Below are 18,067 nucleotides of genomic sequence, written 5' to 3' on the forward strand. Positions count from 1 at the left end.
TTATTCTACTCCTGAACTGAGAATGATCTGTGTTCAGGAAATTTGCTTGAGGATTTCAAAATGTAACAAGGCAGAAAAAAAGAAAAAAACACATATCAAATAAAAAAATTCCTCCAGAGCCGGCCTCAGGAACGCAGAGCAGCATGCCGCGGTTGTTGTTTCTCTCTTCCTCTGTTAATGAATGTAGAGGTGATCTGTTTGTCTGAGGAAGAGAGCAGAGGGGAAGCCTGATTTCCACTGCATTTTTATCTGTGCCCCACAGCCCCTGCCAGTCAGCCCCCTGTGCTTTCACATGCCGGGGTCCCACAGGAAGCAGCACTCTACAAAGGCCAAAGGTCAGGGAAGGATAGAAAGCCACTCGTCCTTTCATTCACCACCAAACTATCAAATACACAGCGATGTGTCTGTCACTGCGCTGCTTTCTTTGACTGTCGAACAAAACACTTTGAACATGATGATGAAGTGACTTCTTGAAACTCGCTATGTGAATTTATGAGTATTTAAAATTTTTATGGGGTCATTGTATAATTTTAGGGTAGGACTTTATAGTGTGCCTGTGCCTGTAGACTTAGGATCTACACTGCGCACATTTAGTCAGTTGACTTTCATATTTTCGATATTTTTTATGCTGACTGAAAGACGATATTATTTTATGTTGTGTGCGCAGATGTTGGACGTGTCTTCCTTTATGGATTCATAAATTTTCTTTGTATATTGTGTGTATTATTATTTAAAATGTTGGAAGAGTGGAATACGTGTAACAAATTACCACGTCACGATGAAATTTGACATTTGTAAATGTGTGGTAAATGTTTTTGTGGTGTAGAAATTCCATCAGCAGATAAGACACAATTTTAAAAAGTCACAATAGGTTTATTGATCCATAGTAAATGAAAAACATAGTAGATGAAAAACAATTTGCATAATAATTATATATTATCTTCAAAAGAAAAGCAAATAAGGGAACACATCTGTCCAGCAGAATCAGCTTCATAAAAATAAGAGAAATGTCATTTCGAGCATCATTCTTTTCAGTATGTTTTCTATTTTTTAAGGAAGCGTGAACACAAAATATAATTTGAGCTACAAAAACTAAGCAAAGCAACAACAAAAAAAAATCAAGCCAAATGAAGATTCAGCAGTAACTGAAGCTGAAGGATTAAAGTTGTATATGAATAAAAAGGGAAAAACCTCTGATTTCAAGTATCTCCTTCCAGACAAAATACAGATATGCCTGTATAAAATAAAAACATCTCACACATGTCCTGCATGCATGCTTCATAGTAATTTTCCATTCATAACTTGTTGCCTAGTTGTATCTATTACAATTATTTGAGTGATATCCTTAAGTCCAACATTAATTAGAACTTGGTGAATCCATGGGATTGTTTGTCAAGGAGCAAGGCGAGCTGTCAACATAATGCCTCCCTATGGAAAAGAATCAGTTCTGCAGGAGATTTACAAACTCACATTAAATACTCAGGTGAAGAAGGGTTGTCACTGGTAGACCCAGTTTCGTGGTAACAGTTTGCACCGGACAGTTTCTCGCATTTAAGTTTGTATGCATCCCTCTCCCGCATCAGTCTGTTGAGTTCGTGTTTCAGCTGCTCGACCTGTGACACCAGGCTGGTTTTTTCATGCTCCAAAATGTGTTTCTGCTGGACGCGCTTGTAGCGGCAGGACTGTGCGTAACCTCTGTTTTTCAGGGTCCGGCGCTTCTGCTTCAGACGCATCACTTCGTCCTTGCTGAGGCCTCTGAGGAGCCGATTGAGCTCCCTGACGGACATGGACACCAGCTGGTCGTCGGAGAAGTGACTTTCGACGTTGGATCGCCTGTCGTGACGGCTGTGCTGCTGCTGGAGATGGTGGTGCGCACCGAGGACCTGCTGGGCCTCCGGCGACTCAGGGGACGCGCACCCCATTTCATCTTTCAGATAAGGGTCTTGACAGTGACTGCTGGGGATGCCTTGCATGTCGGGGTGACCCGGGAGTCCCGGGTAGTGCTGGACAGGCTCATTCAGGTTGCCGTACCCCTCGTATTCAGCTTGGAAAGGTGGCGGATGGTGGTTGTGGGGCGCAGATGGATGTCCCTGCTGTGCCGTGGCGCCGATAAGGGCCTCCATTGCGTCCTCGGGTGTCAGGCCAAAAGCTTGAGGGTACATTTGCTGGGGGTAACCCCCGTTGTTGGGTATCCAGAACTGGTCGCCCCCGGGGTTGTTTCTTTGCTCGCTTGGATTGAGGTTTGGCGATGAGGGGACTGAGTTGCAAGGTGTGCTGCCAGGGGTAGAGGAAACAGAGTCTGGTCTCTGGAGCTGGCTGCACGGCCCGATGAAGGAGCGGTCTATACCCTGCATCGCCTCCTTCTTGACGCCGAACTTCATCAAGTCGAAGTCGCTGACGAAATCCATGCTGGTTTTCTGCAGTCCCAAATGTGAATGCGCCTCAGTGCTCATATTAAAAGACAAGCTGGTCTCTTCAAAGAGCTCCAAATGTCCACAGTTATTTCATGCAGTCAGTAAAAGCGCGCTTACTTTAGGAAAATAGCAGTAATTCCAAACTTTCAATTCAGCTCAGACGAAGAAGAGGAAAAAAACAAACATGCGTGCGTAAAAGCCTTCCACTGTTCAAACTCTGCGAACTGGTGATTCTGCACCGCGCAGCCCGTTTGGCTTCAGCAGCCACACACTAAAAGTCCACTGATGCCAGCACGCTGGACGCACCTCTGCCTGTTCACGAGAAGCGCACTTTCTTCATAAAGCTGCATTGGCATGATGTCACGCCTTCCAGACTACACCTCCGCGCTGCGCTCCAATGAAAACACGCAGAAAGAGGCCGATTTGCATAAAAGCTGCTACGAGTCTGTCCCCACGAGCTGTTCGTGATGATCATTTGACCAAAACCAGTAAATGCACAGCGGCACATTATCTTCTGCAATATGTTTTTTTTTTTTTTTTTTTTTTTTTTTTTACTTGTCCTCCATTTTACATTTAGGGCTCGTTATCCCACAGACCTGACTGGATTTATTACAGCGTGTTTACGGCTCAGACAAACATTACACTCCCATCTTGTCCTCTTGTCCAGGCAGCACTTTTAATATTTTTCAAACAAATTCACAAGACATATATGATATATTTAAATTTTACATACTTCAAATCAATATCAATATAATTAAACTACAATTCTAATATTTCTTTAGGTCTTAATGTGCGTTATATTTATGTCTTAATGCCTAATTTGTTTAATTTCACTTAACAAAAAGGAGGCTGCAAGACACATCATTTGACACTATTGCTGTTCGTGTTCCTTTGAGTTAGTGCACAGGAGAATAGTGACATCTTGTGGCCATTAGTCTATACTGCACAAATACTAACATCTCTCAGCTGAGAGCTCTGAACCATCACAGGCAGCAAGAAGGAGCAGTTGTTTTTATGTGGCCGGTAAACCGAGGCCCACGTTTTATACGTTAATTAACAGATTGAATGTTTGTTCACTCCTGGTTGTAAGCAAAACATTCATGTTGTTAGATCAAGTCAGGTGAAAACTAGAAATCGTCATCATATCATAGTCTTCAAGCTCCCTTTGTGTTCTGTTTTTTATGAATTATATGTTGTTTTGTTTTGGGGGAAAGTTTCAGTGCTATGAACTCTAGTTATTCTCACAGTCTGCAGGACTGCGCATATATGGAGCATGTGCAGGTTCAATCTCAACATCTGTGGGACAGACTTTCACAGTAGGTCGGCCATAAGTCATGACAGCCAGACAAGCAGTTGAAGGTGTTAACAAAGCGTCGTACCAGAAATCATAAGCCCCCCAGCTCAGCAACATCTCTGACACAATGAAAACCTCTGGCATGTTCCAGGAACTGCTGTCTGATTCACGGAGGTCACCCCTAGGGGTGTCCAGAGCTGACGCAACTGCACAGGATATCAAAGGGTTAAGTAACGTTCCTGCCCTGATGTGACCCTCTCAGGCAGTGCTTACTCCAAAGATAGAGAAAGCTTCGCTGACAAGATGGAGGACTGAAGCCAAAACCAATAGAGAGCTGTCCGTGAACTCTGAGGCATTGTTTCAGTCAGTTTTAGTTGCTGGGAATAAAGGAAAAGAGGAGACAGTATGACTGAGAAAGGATGGCTTAGGGACACATGTTAGGATTCATGCCAGCAGGGCAGGGTCACAGTATGTGGTATAACTTATGGTAATGACAGAACGCTAACAGCCTAAGTGCTCATCACCTGCAGACACTCAGATCATATTTCACCACAACAACACATGCAGTAAAACAGTCATGCCTCCTAAAAAAATTCACTTCTATACACCAGTATAATCAATGATAATTATCATAACCTCAACAGCACTTGGAGACAAGGCCTCACTTTATTTGCAGCCGAGAACTGAGAGCATTAGGCAGATACGGATATCAATTTGACATTAATTCCCTGTGCAAACCCACCAACTCAGTCACAAAGCTACTATATAGGCAGCTAACATAGGAAAAAATAAAAACATTTCATGCACAAGACAATTTTGATATTTTGGGCTACTAACATTATTTCAGACTGTTTTTTATTGTTTATTTCACTACATTTGGTCTATTTACATCTGTAGACCTCTCCTAAATTCATCAGAATTTTGCTTTAGATAATGCTTTGTTTGCACATTCAGACATGAATTAATTAACTGAACAAAACTTGCAGTAATGCAAAAAAAAAAAAAAATTGTCTTAATGTCAGGATCATTTTACAGAACATATCTTTAAGTGCCATTTTTCACACTCTGGACCAGATATCAGATTTAGTAGCGCATACATATGCCATAACTTCTAGTTTTATATATATGAATATTTACGATTTTATATATCATTTATAGACTGATTTTTATAACAGAAAATGTTAAAGCAGGTAAAAAAGAAACTTACTCTGTAAAATCTTTGACTCTATGTCAACAAAAATGAAATAAGAATTTTGAATATGGCTTTATCAGATTAAAGATTTGTATGCAAATTAGCACATTCTATTTAGGGAATGCCTCATTTGCTTATTTAAACATGAAATTTCAGAAAACGTCTTAATGTAAGTAACCAACTGGGGAAGTTTCATGGTGATATCTATTAGTTATTCACCTGTAGTGTCTAGGCAGGATTTATGTTGCCTAAGAGGCTGCAAGTAAAAGCCACAGAAGCATAATTTTCTCACTGTGGTCCACTGAAGACCTGAGAGCAGCAGAGAATGTTCATATATTTAAGAGCAAACTCAAGACTTTTCTTTTTAATCTGGCTTTTACTTGAACTATATTTATACACTTTTTTGTTTATATATTTTAATCTGTTACACCATTTTCACTTTTATTTATTTATTTATTTGTTTCATTTTAGTTAGTTGTCTGTATATTTATATATCTTATGGTGCTTATTTTTGTATATCTATCTATTTTATTATGCTTTATTTTTATTCTATTTTATCTAATTATTCATACATTCTAATGGGTTGTATTTTTTACTTAATTCCATTATTTATTCATTTTTAACCTGCCTCTCGTATTTCCTCACTGCAAGATGATGAGATGGCGCTTCCTCTGTTTCCTCGGTTTGTGTTGTGCTTTTCTTTATAATGGGGTGGGGTGGAGGGTTGGGGGTTATTGTGTGAAGCACTTAGTGTTACATTCTATTTGTATAAAAAGTGTTCTACAAATAAAGTCTGACTGATTGATTGATATAAATGCTTTCATATCCCATACTTACATACATAGGAAGCTGTAACACCCACACAGACTCCAAATATCTCTGAGTTTCATCTGTCGTGTGTTGTAGATGATGATATTTTTGATAATGATTGCAAAATGTCTTTTACTTTTAATACACTACAGCGAAATGAACAACCCATTCAAAAGCAGTCAGAACACAGCCTGCATCACAACTATCATTAACTGGCAGGAGCTGGCAGATTAGCACCATGAACACAAAAGGCAAAGTCTCGTTATCGATATCAGCAGATACCGAAATGCTAAAAAAAAGAAAGAAAAAAAAAGACTGACTACAGTCAAAACAGCATGGTGATCGATTCAGCCTTTAGAAAGGAAACATGAATTCACATGAACATGAATTTCTGTTGGCTGATAGAAACACACCACATCTTTGTCTCTCTGTATACACAACATCTTTCCCACATGGCAATGGGGTTCTGTGTGTTTCAGTGGCTATTTTGTAAACACACAGGGCCATAACATAGAATTAGAGTCACTTAACTTTCTAGTCCACAGATAACAAACATGGAGCGAACAAGTAGTATTAGGAGAAAAGCTGTGGCCAGACAACATAAAGGAGAAGTCATGATTGCTGGAGAACAACTCAGGTAATAAGACATGCTTACGGCCAGGCTCACGGGAGGCTCAAATTCTGAGGTTAGACATTAAGTTTTAAGATGAGGAATGTGGCTAACATGAAATTATCTTCAAGGTTGAGGCTTCATAATGGAAAACTGATCAAGGACAGACGCTACCACCTGCGCACGTATCCCAACTGCTTTGTAGCACAGGAACTTATAGACTGGCTTGTGAGCCACAAGGAAGTTCCAGATCGAGCAATCGCTGTCTGCCTCCTGCAACACCTCATTGATCATGACATCATTCACCACGGTAAGACGGAAGCGACAAGACAGGTTTCAGCAAGGGGGTTTAGAAAGTACAATTTTATTGTAGCTGTAAGTCACTAATTTCAAAAACTTTTTTAAAAAACTGCATGCTGCCTTTTCTTAGTCTGTGATAAGAGGACAGTATTCAAGGATGCCAAACTGCTGTACCGTTTCCGCAAGGATGACGGCACATTTCCCTTCAACAGAGAGGTGAAAATCTTCATGCGAGGACAACGGCTGTATGAACAGTAAGAGGTGCTATTTGTTTTGTGCTGGGATTCTCTGGTTACCTTTAAGTGAGATGTCAATCCTTGTCATGGTCACACACACCAATATGATTAACAGACTCTGGTTACAATTTCACACAGAGCAACACAGTAATCTTATGGATCTATACTGGTAACTCTGTCTTTCTCTGGCATTTAAAAAAAGTAATTTGCATGTTGATGCATCTGATTTTTGTCTTTGTTTTCATATCTGTGTCTTCAGTCTCATAGGTGAGAAGAACTCCATCCTGCAGCTAAGAGAGGAGCATGGTGTTGCATACCAGTGCTCTTTTCCTGGTTGCCAACTGATTGACTGGCTCCTTCAAAACGGAGAGGCAGAGAGCCGGCGTCACGGACTGGAACTGTGCCGCGCATTGCAGGAGCATGGCATCATTCAGCATGGTGAGGAGCATCCTCATTTTGCCCCTTTGATGTGTGGCACAAGGAATGAGTTGGCTGTCAGTGGCGGCTTGGAGTAGGTGGCCAGCTGGGAGTTTTGCAAACACACTCATCAATTCTTCATGAAAGATCCCATCAGTTCTAAAAGGTGTTCTTCACTGTTGTTTTTTGCTCTCTCTTTTTCTTTTCCACTCCCACTACTAGTGGCAAAGAAGCATGACTTCTTTGACAGCGGACTGCTCTACAAGTTCTACGTCAATTTTCGCCGCCGCCGCCGTCTATCTGAGCTCTTGAATGAAGGTGACCAAGATGATGACCAAGGTGTGGTAGTGTCGACTCAAGAGGACAACCATCCTGATAGTCCATTTGTTCTGCGCAAAGGCCGACCTCGGGAAGGCAACGGTGCTTTTCAGTCTGGTAAAAAAAAAAAAAAAACAACAACTCTGCCCTTTTGTGTTTAAACACTTTGTTAGGAATACTAATTATTGCATAATCGTTTTACTGACTACAGTGGAGTCGAGCAAAGACCTGAAACAGGTTGCCAGTGGGCGTCGAGGCAGCTTAAATTCCCTTCAGCTTGTCTCAGCTGGTTTTCCGCCTTTTGTCCAGCTGTCTACAACGTCAGTGGTGAGGTGCAATCCTAAATCAGGCAAGTGTGTTTGTTTCAAAATGTCCTTAAAGACAAATTATTGTCATGGTGCACTGTGGCTTGTTTGTGTTTCATTGTGCAAAACTGGAAAAAACTTGTCAACATTGAAATCTTTGAATATTTCCATAGTACTCAGAAGAAATTTTACATGTGACGAGCTACTGGCACCTGGTGCACCCTTCATCAAGAAAGTGTTGACGGTAATGACTTAACCATGGATATCTCTACGATTCGAGAATGTGCAATTTATCTCACCCTCTGGTCATCACAGGTGATAGGAGACGCCCTGGGCTGGGGCTTTGTCGTCAGAGGTATGGCTCCCTGTTATGTGCAGGCTGTCGACCCCGGAAGCCCGGCAGCAGCTGCTGGAATTAAGGTTAGATGTATGTTACAGATCTGAAAGAGGAAATTACAACCTCAAACATACTAATATATTTACACCTCATATAATTTTCTTTAGGCACGACAGTTTGTGTGCCAGGTGAACGGACAGTGTGTTCTCTACCTGGACTACAGGACAGTCACCAGACTGGTGATGACAGGAACTCGCACTGTTGTACTGGAAGTTATGGAACCACTGGAATGAGAAGAACAGCTGGTTTCAAGTCTAGGTCTTAAAATACAACAAATACAAAATGAAATATAGAGTGTTATAGATTAGTATGGGCAGATTTCATGTGGGGCAATCAATCAATAAAAATGCTGCAAGAATAAGTCAGGGTTGCTGTATTCATGAACCTAAATAAAACAATAAATGTTGACTTTTTTTATGACTAAAAACAAAACACTGCATTTATATGAGAAGGATTAAACTAACTTTGGGCCATTCAGCCGCTGCCCAGCTCTCCCTGCTACGACTTCCGTCGTTTTGTCGTCGCCATTTTGGCTTGAGAGTTGGCTCACTTGGAAAAGGTAGCGTTAGCTAGCAGGCTGGCCCGACCACCAGTGCAAGTACAACAAGGACACTGGTCGGTCCTGTCACTCGTCCTTTCTGGAGTGTACTGTTCTCATGAGATGTGCACCTCCCCGTCCTACCTTTCGCTCCTCTGAGCTAGTTAGCAGCTGCAGCAGAGCAGATGTGACAGCTAACTAGCTGGCTTGTGTGGCTAGCTGTGGAGCTGAGCATCATCGCCGGCTTTGAGGAGAGCGAACATCACCACCAGCCCCGCACACGACCGACCACACCGACTCCTTTGTTAGCTATTTATGCAGCGAGGCCACCGGTGGAGAGACATTTCCCCGACGTATCATAAGGTGAGTGAAACACTTCGTTGGATATCGTGCGTGAAAACTGAGAAATGAATAACGCTAACCGGCTATGCAACGCTAGCTCCGAGGCTAAGTACAGTCTGACCAAGCCTGTGGGAGCGGGCTAATGTTGGCTAACATACAATGCGAACAACGAGCACTGTTAAAGTGTGCGATGCCCGAAATCAGTGCACACGGCGGGACAGGAAAGCTGACAGACGTGCTCCGTGTTTCACTACATGTGCTCAAAGCAGCACTCACACGTGAAGCATGCTCGCTCACACAGTAACGACACTGGGCCTCTGAATGAACTTAAATCATGGACATGATGTTTCTGTCATCCTAAGAAAACACGTTGACTGTGAGTTGTTGTCTGATGTGGTGTGGGTGATTTATTCACTGAACTCTAGTGATTTATTATAAATCACTGCTCTCCGTGACTTGGCTCAAAGTTAAGTCTACCTCAAACTAATCAGCAGTTTATTTTCTGTTTGTCAGGAGAGATGTATCAACTCCCAGTGAATAACCTTACTAGAATCAGGAGAGCGAGGAAGCAAGTGAAAAAGGCACTTGGGGACATTGGACTGGAGTTCTGCAAGGAGGCAGCAGAGGTGAGAAGAAACTATAAATTAAACCGACTTATAAGTGATGATCTTATCTTAAAACATAGTTTCAAATGTCTTAAATGATCTCAAACGTAAAGGAAACAGCAGTATTGTATATGAATAACTATGTTATAACATACTGTATATGCTTCAATCTTTTCTGTTCCTCCCACAGGAGTTCAAAGAGTTTTGCCCTAATGAGCAATTTGTAAAGAGCTCTCTTTGCCTTGACATCTGCGCATGGGATCCGTCATACTCTAAAACACAGGTACTCACGTCTATGTGTCCAAGGCCTTTGTAAAATGCTGATACACAAATTGCAATATTTGTCTTAACGTTGTTATTTTTTTCCCCAGGAATACAGATCGAAGCCATTTTGCTGCACAGAGTGCTCATTTTCTTCCAAATACTACTCAGGCTACAAGAATCACTTCCGCAATGTGCACAGGAAAATCTTTGAGAGTAAAATCCTGCTCAACTGTCCGTACTGCACATTCACTGCAAGCAAGAGAATTTTGGAGACGCATGTTAAAATATTCCACATACCCAGCTCGGCACGGCAGAACTATGGAAACGCACAGGCTGCTGCTCTGGGAAAGAAGGACAGGACGTATCTTGATAGAGTCAGACAGGGAGATGGTGTGGAGAAAGCAATGTACTTTTGCAAAAAGTGCGCCTTCCGGGACAGTCTCTACAATGTTGTGAGAAGGCACATCTACAGGGAACATTTTCAGCATATTGTCTCACCGTATCTTGGTATGGTTTCTGAATCGTCTGTCAAAAATGGTGCTAACTCTGTCAACGGTAACAACATTCTCTGTAAACGCTGCCAGTTTTCCACTCGTAGCTACGAGGCCCTCGTACAGCATGTTATAGAGTACCACGAGCGCATCGGGGCTCAAGTCACCACCATGATTGGACATGCTAATCTTCTTGTGTCCAGATCCTTTCCTCAGAAGACTCCTCTAATTGTTAGCAGGGCCCACACACCTAAAGCTGACCCAATAGCACAACCAGTAATTGGCTATTTAAAGCCAGTGGTGTCTGTTGTTAAAAATCAGTCTTCCAGCGCAGCCAGTCAGGCGCGTGTCACAGTTCCTGGCAACAGCACTGTGGTTGAAAATAATTCTGCGGGTGTAAACACGGCGCAGACACAAAAGTGGAAGATATGTACAGTTTGTAATGAGCTTTTTCCTGAAAACCTCTATAATGCTCATTTTGAAAACGCGCATAAGGCGAAGAAAGTTTGGGCACTGGCCAAGTACATCATGAAAATCCACAACTTCACCAGCAAGTGTTTGCTTTGCAACCGCTATCTGCCCAGCGATACTCTGCTTAACCACATGCTAATCCATGGGCTCACCTGTCCTCAGTGCCACTCTGCTTTCCACAGTGTTGAGAAAATGATGGAGCATGTGGCTCAGGCTCATCCCGATGACTTTGTTGGCCCGCCCGGTGCATCGCCTCTAACCTTTGATCTCACCGTCAAACAAGATAAGTCCAGTAACGTGCAGCTTATAGTTCTCACTTTTAACATGAAGGAATCTATCAATGGTCAAGATCAGCCTGTAGCTGCTCACAATAGTGTTCCACCTCTGGTCAAAGTGACCGCTCCCAGAATGATTGAGAAGAAGAGTGAGCCACTTACAGCTAGAAGTTTCCCCACAGCGACTCACAGGAGTGAGGTTGGAAAGACTCTGTGTCCACTGTGTTTCACCATCCTCAAAGGTCCCATCTCCGATGCTTTGGCCATGCATCTGAGGGAGCGACACCAAGTGCTCCAAACAATGCATCCTGTTGAAAAAAAGATGACATACAAGTGCATTCATTGCTTGGGGGTGTACACCAGTAACATGGTGGCTTCCACAATAACGCTGCATCTCGTGCAGTGCAGGGCTGTTGGTAGGAGCCAGGCGAGCCAAGGCTTCAAGTCTGCCTTGACTCTCAACTCCTCTGGGGCTGGCTTTCTCAAGAGGCAGCCACCAATGCTGACCACATCCAACCCCAAGAAGCTAAAACTGAGCAAGGAGTCAAAGATTTCCTCCACAATGGTTGGAAATCAGTCCGAATCTGACGGCCTTGCCTTGGATCCTAGAAGCTATGAGCACAAGACGTATGAGGCCAGGAAAAATTTCCTGACGGCCTACTTCAACCGGCGACCATACCTTTCTCCTCAGGAAGAGGAGAAGCTGTCTGCAAGTCTATGGCTGTGGAAATCCGACATATCGAGTCACTTTGCAACCAAGCAAAGGATGTGCGAGAGACTATGTGAGACCAAGAAGTTGTCTGTGCTGCTCGGCTTTGACATGCACGCTGTCAAGAAAGTTAAGCATGATTTGATCTTTGAGGAAGGCAAGTTTGATGGGATCTCGGTGGGGAGATCCGGAGGCCTCAAGTCTGGTACTCCAAACACAGACCAAAACAGGCAGTGTGAGACACTGAACTGTACCTTAAAACTGAGCACATGCACAGAGACCATTTCCATTGATTCAGACAGTGAACCAGAAACGGAGGATAGACCTACTGAGAATGGAAATGTTGATACGAACCAACACGAGAGCGTAATATCCCAGGAGCCAATAAACCTGACAGAAGAGACAGAGACAGAACCAGAACCTGTGAACACTGACGATCCTCCTATAGAGAAGGAGAGCTCTTTGGAAGAGGGGGAAACTAATGCTTGGATGACTTTTTGTTAGTGTCCCTGCTCAGCTGTGTGCCTTGGTTGAGTAATAGTATCGGCTTTAAAGGAGTGTATAAATTAAGACAGAGGGGAAAAAATCTGGAATATTAAGTTCAAAAATCAAATATTTGGCCAGTGACATAGGTCATTAAAACTCTTCAACTCAAGGTGGTTACCAGGGTTGGGAGGAAGTTAAAAAAGTTACATTATAGTGCATAAGTATAATGCACAAGCATAAGTATAGTGCATTTAAAAAAAAAAGGAAAAAAAAAGTCTATGGCATATGTAATTGACATTGTATATATTTTTGCCATTCTATGTTAGGTTATTCATACAATCTGTGTTATTCACCTCTTAACTGTCACAAGACTTGATGATTATGCCAACCCCCCTACTTCCATTGTTTTGTTTCTCAACTGTGACAGGACTGTATCATATTGTCATTTCACATTTAGACAGTGTAGGATATGCTAATTGCTTATGTACACGTTTTAATAAATGTTTGTTTAATAAAAACCATTTAAGTTCTTTCCTACACCGACCACTGTCTGTGACAATTCTCTCTCTGATGAAAACGGCGTTTTTAAATATGTACAAAGCATAATCAAGCCAAATAAGTTCTTATAGTTATGTAATCAGTTCTAACAGGAAAGTAATGAAAAATAAGCTTCACTCTTTAGTTAGCTCATTTGAAGTAAATTGCAAATATGTTTTTTTTTTTAGGAAAGTACATTTATGTAGTTTACTCTATGCGATGATTGTCATACATAATCAGAATTTTTTATTCAGCTCTGATATTCACATTGAATCAGTGTTCATTAACTCTCCTTTATTTACAGCAGTAAAAACACAGCACACTTAAACAGGCTTCAGCTTCAGTTAATTCACTGTAAAGACGTCACATATTTAATAAGTGTTATGAGACGAAACTGAAACAAAGTGGAGCAGCTTTCTTGCTCGTGTCGTGACCGTGTGGATGAACAAACAGCTCGAGGCTTTGCCAATGATTTTGCTATTATTTCACGGGCCCCTTAATTTCCGGTCTCTCCCCGACGCTGATTGGTCCAGCGGCCGCAGGAGGCGGGACTTTGGGCTCGTACAGTAGCAGAATTGGCCAACCGCCAGCGTGCATCACTGTGTTCAGGCCACAGAGTCTGCAGCTGCAAATATGTCCATATTGTGTCTACATGCACAACTACAGCTTTTACTAACTCCGTAGCTGCACTCTCACAGGGGAAACAGCCTTCCAGCAGCCGTGAGTATACCTGTCTGTAATAATAAGCTCCTATCAGCCCCGTGGATGTAGTTTGGTCTTGTTTTTGTTACGTTTCCTTTGGACTTTATAAAAAGCTAGTTAGCACCTGAAGCTAAAACTCTACGTTGCAGCCAGAGCTGTCAGCGTTGGCAGGTTGGCATCTTTACACGTACATATAGCTTCATATTCATGGTAATGATTTAATATTAGTGGATTTTTATCATGCTGAGCCTCCAAGGCGGCTATCTAGCGAGTGTTTGTTAGTCACGTTTAGATTTCCTGGATGCATTTCTCTTACCATCCCAGTTATCCATTAGTTTCCATTTATCTCTGCACAACCCATTCAGAAGATTACTGAAACATGCAGTGAACAATTTACGCATAATCACTGTGTGCTAAAGCAGTGCAGATATTTCTAATCAATCTGCAATTAAAGTGTATTACCCAGAATTGATAATGTGACTGATAATAATCAATGCAGGCGTCATGTTGCCTGATGAAGTCAAGCAAGCCTCAAGAGTCTCCTGATAGATTTACATATTGTACAGAAGTGAATGTAAACCAATGGATGCTAAAACACAGCAGCATGCACTGCAAAATGTTTGCTTCCAGTAATTAATGTCTCTTTTCTCACCCCTGTACGCTTCCAGGATGTTATTGCTATTAAGGTGTAGAGGCTCGGATGTGACAGCTGACAGACTGAGAAGAATGGCAGAAGAAACCACAGGGTCCGATTAGGCTGGCTACGTGTCGGAGGTTCACAGAGTGGAAATAATGGCGTACAGTAACAGAGAGCTGGTGGAGTTCTTCGTAAGCTACAAACTGTCTCAGAGTAACTACCCAACCTCTCTGCTGAGGCCAGAAGATGCGGGTGGGAGGACTGAGGGAGACAAGGCCAGCTCAGCTGCCTCAAACGGCTTGCTGGTTGACAGCAGGAACGGAGGTGGCCAGGCGGGGAAGTCTTCGTCCTCAGGTGGTGACATAGAGGCTGTTAAGGCAGCTCTTAGGGACTCAGCCAATGAGTTTGAACTGCTCTTCACGCAAGCGTTTAGTGACCTCTCCTCGCAGCTTGACATCACTCCTGACACAGCCTACCACAGCTTCAAGAACGTGATGGATGAGGTGTTCAAGGATGGAGTCAACTGGGGACGTATAGTGGGCCTGTTTGCCTTTGGCGGTGTGCTGTGTGTAGAATGCGTTGAGAAGGATATGAGTGAGCTGGTTTGCCGCATCGTGGACTGGATGACCATGTACCTGGATGAGCACATCAGTCCGTGGATCCAGAGCCAAGGAGGATGGGTGAGTCGACAGGGAATCGATTAGATAGTGGTTAGTACCTGTGGGAACAATGACCCTATTTAGTGGATTGGGTGATAGCCACAGTGTGATCTTTGTCAATCGTATTAGAACATTTTCACTATAAGTTACAATCATTTGTCCCTAAACTTCATGTTACTTTACATGAAATAATTCTAGAGGTTTCCAGAATTTAAATGTGTGTTTTTAAAAAAGGAGCATTGCTGGAGGAACAATACTTGGTATTTGCAGCTTCCCTGAGTGCATCTCTAACAGTGTCACACAAAATAAAAACTCCACTGAATATCTACCTTTTCTGAGTGTCAAATACTCACTGCCTTGAAAGGTTTCTCTGAAGAGTTTCAGAGAATTTCATGGAGGACAGCAGCTGCAGTCACAGCAATTAGAAATTATTCACAGAGAAGTGGCACAAAACATGTCAAACGTTTCCGACAAGCCTCTCCTGCAGCATCGTGCACTTTTCTGCTGTTGATCTGGACACTCATGCTTGATTCAAAGATTTCTTATAACTTCTAAAAAGGAAAAATGGAAAAAATGAAAAATGTATGCACACATACATACATACAGACATACAGCATATATAGATACTGATATTCTACATACATATAAGATATATTTAAAAGTTAGTTCTAGCAACTTGGGATTTATGCTGAAACAACAACAGAATTTTTGTTTTGAGGACACAAGCTGAAATTTTTTGCACATGTGTCCATTTCTGGCTACAACTGTAGGTTTTTGGTGGAGTATTTGTTTGATGTGGATGGAAAGAAACCAACATTGACTAATAACAAAATTGCTCTCTCTTTTTATTTTTGTAAGGACTGCTTTGCTGAGGTTTTTGGACAAGACGCTGCCGCTGAAGCGAGGAGATCTCAGGAGACTCTGAGTAGATGGCTGCTAGTCGGAGTGGCACTACTAATGGGAGTTGTCGTCGGTGTCCTCTTCGCTAAGAAACCGTGAAGGTGCTGGGTCTCGTTCACCACGGCCCACCTTGTGTAATGCCAACAAACATAAAAACTAAGCAGTTGATGTTTACAAAAAGCCCAGTCTGCTTGTGCACTGACAGAATGTGTATTGGCTAAAGCAGTTTGTGGGAGTATCCATAATATGTAGCTTGGTGAGCTGTTATACTTCTCAGCCCGCTTAGTCCTGTGTCCTTTTATTTTTTTAACACACAGCAGAGATTTTCAGTTGTTACCCTCCAGACTGGAAGTGCTTTAAATGAGCCTGATAAGCTAAGAGACAGTGAAACAGATTCAGCCGGTTTGATGATTATTTTTATGTTTTTCTTCTGTGCGCCATCCAAGGACCAATTTTTACTACTTACAAACTGACAGATAATATAAGTTATATTTCCTTTTCACTGTGTAATGCTCAGCTCCTTTTGTTGGCTGTACTGGAGTTTTAGGCATGCTTCAAAAATAAATATATTTATGTTTTTCTTGCGTCTTTGATTTGTTGGTTCTGTGAAAACAAAATACACACACAAGCTCCAGTCCAACAAACTAATCAGTCAGATGTTCCTATTACAATTTCTCATTTATTACATAAAGAAAAGTACTATTCTGATTCAGGATATCTGAATTCAAAGTCATAGAATGAATCCATCCATCCATCCATCCAGGGTATACCCCGGACAAGTCACCAGTTCATTGCACGGCACATAGAGCAACAACCATTCACACTCACGTTCACACCTACGGACAATTTAGCAATCAAGTGCATGTCTTTGGACTGTGGGAGGAAGCTAAGTACCCGGAGAGAACCCACACAAACATTGGCGTCATAGAATAAAATTAAACAAAATGGCAATTCAGTTTGATCATCATTACAACACCATGAGCTCAGATAGTCTCTTTTTCAGGGACGGGGAAAAAATGTACATGTAATAAAGTATACAGTTTTAATGGTTGGATTTAGCACTACCAAAACTGTTCATGCTAAATCTATAGCTGCACTAACATGTCCTCGTCACACTGTGCCATGATTGTATCCCTTTTTTGTAAGTCGCTTTGGATAAGTGTCAGCTAAATGTAACATAATGGGAGCACATGCAGAGTCTTAAATCCTTTGGAAGATGCAGTGCAGATGTAATTGTCAAGATTGTCTAAAAAGTCTTTATCTCATAGATCAGTTCATATTCAGAATAAATGAAAGAAGTAAACCCTGCATTTTATTTTAATGTGATTGATCCCATTTGAATATACTTCAGGTCAAAATGTTGAAAAATGGTTATCAAGCCCAAATACAGTATACTAATAGGCTGATATGTACATCAGTCAGATATCAGAACCAGAAGTATCTTCAATATTTTGACTATCAAAAATATCCCAAATAGTTGCAAGTCACATGATGTAACATATTTAAAATGTATTTAACCAGATGAACGTGGTCTTTCTATCAACATAGATGCATGTCATCATCAAGACTATACAACAAGCTACACCCAGAATGTATAAAAATATATACGCAATCTCAGTTTACAATAAATTTCATTTTGATTCAGTCCTCTTGCTGCTGTAGTCCAAAGTGTAAAGCCTTCTGGGCGTCATCATAACATGCATCAACCATGTACATGCACACACGTACACATCAATGTGCGTTATCTCTAAACTGCAGAGTTCAGGGTTTACATCCTGTGGCAGTTGGGGGGGTGGGTGGGAACAACAGGAGCCGCAGTGTTTTGTTCTTACCTTCAGGAGGCGCTGCTGTATTGCATGTTTTGAAAGGAGCCTATTACACATCAAGCTCCAGTAGTTCCATTTAGTTGCAAGTTATTATTCACTGTACATGTACTAGTGTAATGTTGACGTGTTCTGTTAGTCAGCAATGCATCTGTTTCCTCTTTCAGGAAGGCAGTTGTTTGAAATAACACTGAATTAAAACATGACTTTGTCCAAAGAGCCCATTCAAGACCCAGAATGTCAACGATAAAGCAGCTCATTATCAAATCACTCACCTCCCTGTTTTATTAGTATTCTACCACAACTAATGACATTGTACAAACACTGCAGAATAA

At 41.9% G+C, this 18,067-nt stretch overlaps 4 protein-coding genes across 5 annotated transcripts; 3 read left to right on the plus strand and 1 right to left on the minus strand.

Annotated features, from left to right (window-relative positions):
- Positions 1-852: 852 nt before the first annotated feature.
- On the minus strand, positions 853-2,758 carry mafbb (v-maf avian musculoaponeurotic fibrosarcoma oncogene homolog Bb). Its single transcript, XM_010755943.3, has one exon. The coding sequence runs from the start codon at positions 2,451-2,453 to the stop codon at positions 1,467-1,469; it is 987 nt and encodes a 328-aa protein (XP_010754245.2). The 5' UTR covers positions 2,454-2,758; the 3' UTR covers positions 853-1,466.
- Positions 2,759-5,491: 2,733 nt separating this feature from the next.
- Positions 5,492-8,861, plus strand: si:dkeyp-97e7.9 (DEP domain-containing mTOR-interacting protein). Of its 2 annotated transcripts, XM_027279442.1 has the most exons (10): positions 5,492-6,347; positions 6,452-6,630; positions 6,751-6,874; positions 7,116-7,294; positions 7,496-7,708; positions 7,803-7,940; positions 8,070-8,140; positions 8,212-8,316; positions 8,401-8,553; positions 8,757-8,861. In XM_027279442.1, the coding sequence occupies exons 1-9, from the start codon at positions 6,265-6,267 to the stop codon at positions 8,524-8,526; spliced, it is 1,218 nt and encodes a 405-aa protein (XP_027135243.1). In that variant the 5' UTR covers positions 5,492-6,264; the 3' UTR covers positions 8,527-8,553; positions 8,757-8,861. The 2 variants fall into 2 exon arrangements, with proteins under 2 accessions (XP_027135243.1, XP_027135244.1); XM_027279443.1 differs by lacking the exon at positions 8,757-8,861 and having other exon boundaries at positions 8,401-8,698.
- Positions 8,825-13,013, plus strand: adnpa (activity-dependent neuroprotector homeobox a). Its single transcript, XM_010755954.3, has 4 exons — positions 8,825-9,194; positions 9,687-9,799; positions 9,969-10,061; positions 10,150-13,013. The coding sequence occupies exons 2-4, from the start codon at positions 9,692-9,694 to the stop codon at positions 12,490-12,492; spliced, it is 2,544 nt and encodes an 847-aa protein (XP_010754256.2). The 5' UTR covers positions 8,825-9,194; positions 9,687-9,691; the 3' UTR covers positions 12,493-13,013.
- A 566-nt stretch (positions 13,014-13,579) lies between these two features.
- LOC104939421 (bcl-2-like protein 1) lies at positions 13,580-16,489 on the plus strand. Its single transcript, XM_019271932.2, has 3 exons — positions 13,580-13,731; positions 14,382-15,030; positions 15,868-16,489. The coding sequence occupies exons 2-3, from the start codon at positions 14,506-14,508 to the stop codon at positions 16,006-16,008; spliced, it is 666 nt and encodes a 221-aa protein (XP_019127477.1). The 5' UTR covers positions 13,580-13,731; positions 14,382-14,505; the 3' UTR covers positions 16,009-16,489.
- The last annotated feature ends 1,578 nt before the right edge of the window (positions 16,490-18,067 follow it).

Source organism: Larimichthys crocea, chromosome VI (assembly GCF_000972845.2).
Source record: "Larimichthys crocea isolate SSNF chromosome VI, L_crocea_2.0, whole genome shotgun sequence".
NCBI lineage: Eukaryota > Metazoa > Chordata > Actinopteri > Sciaenidae > Larimichthys > Larimichthys crocea.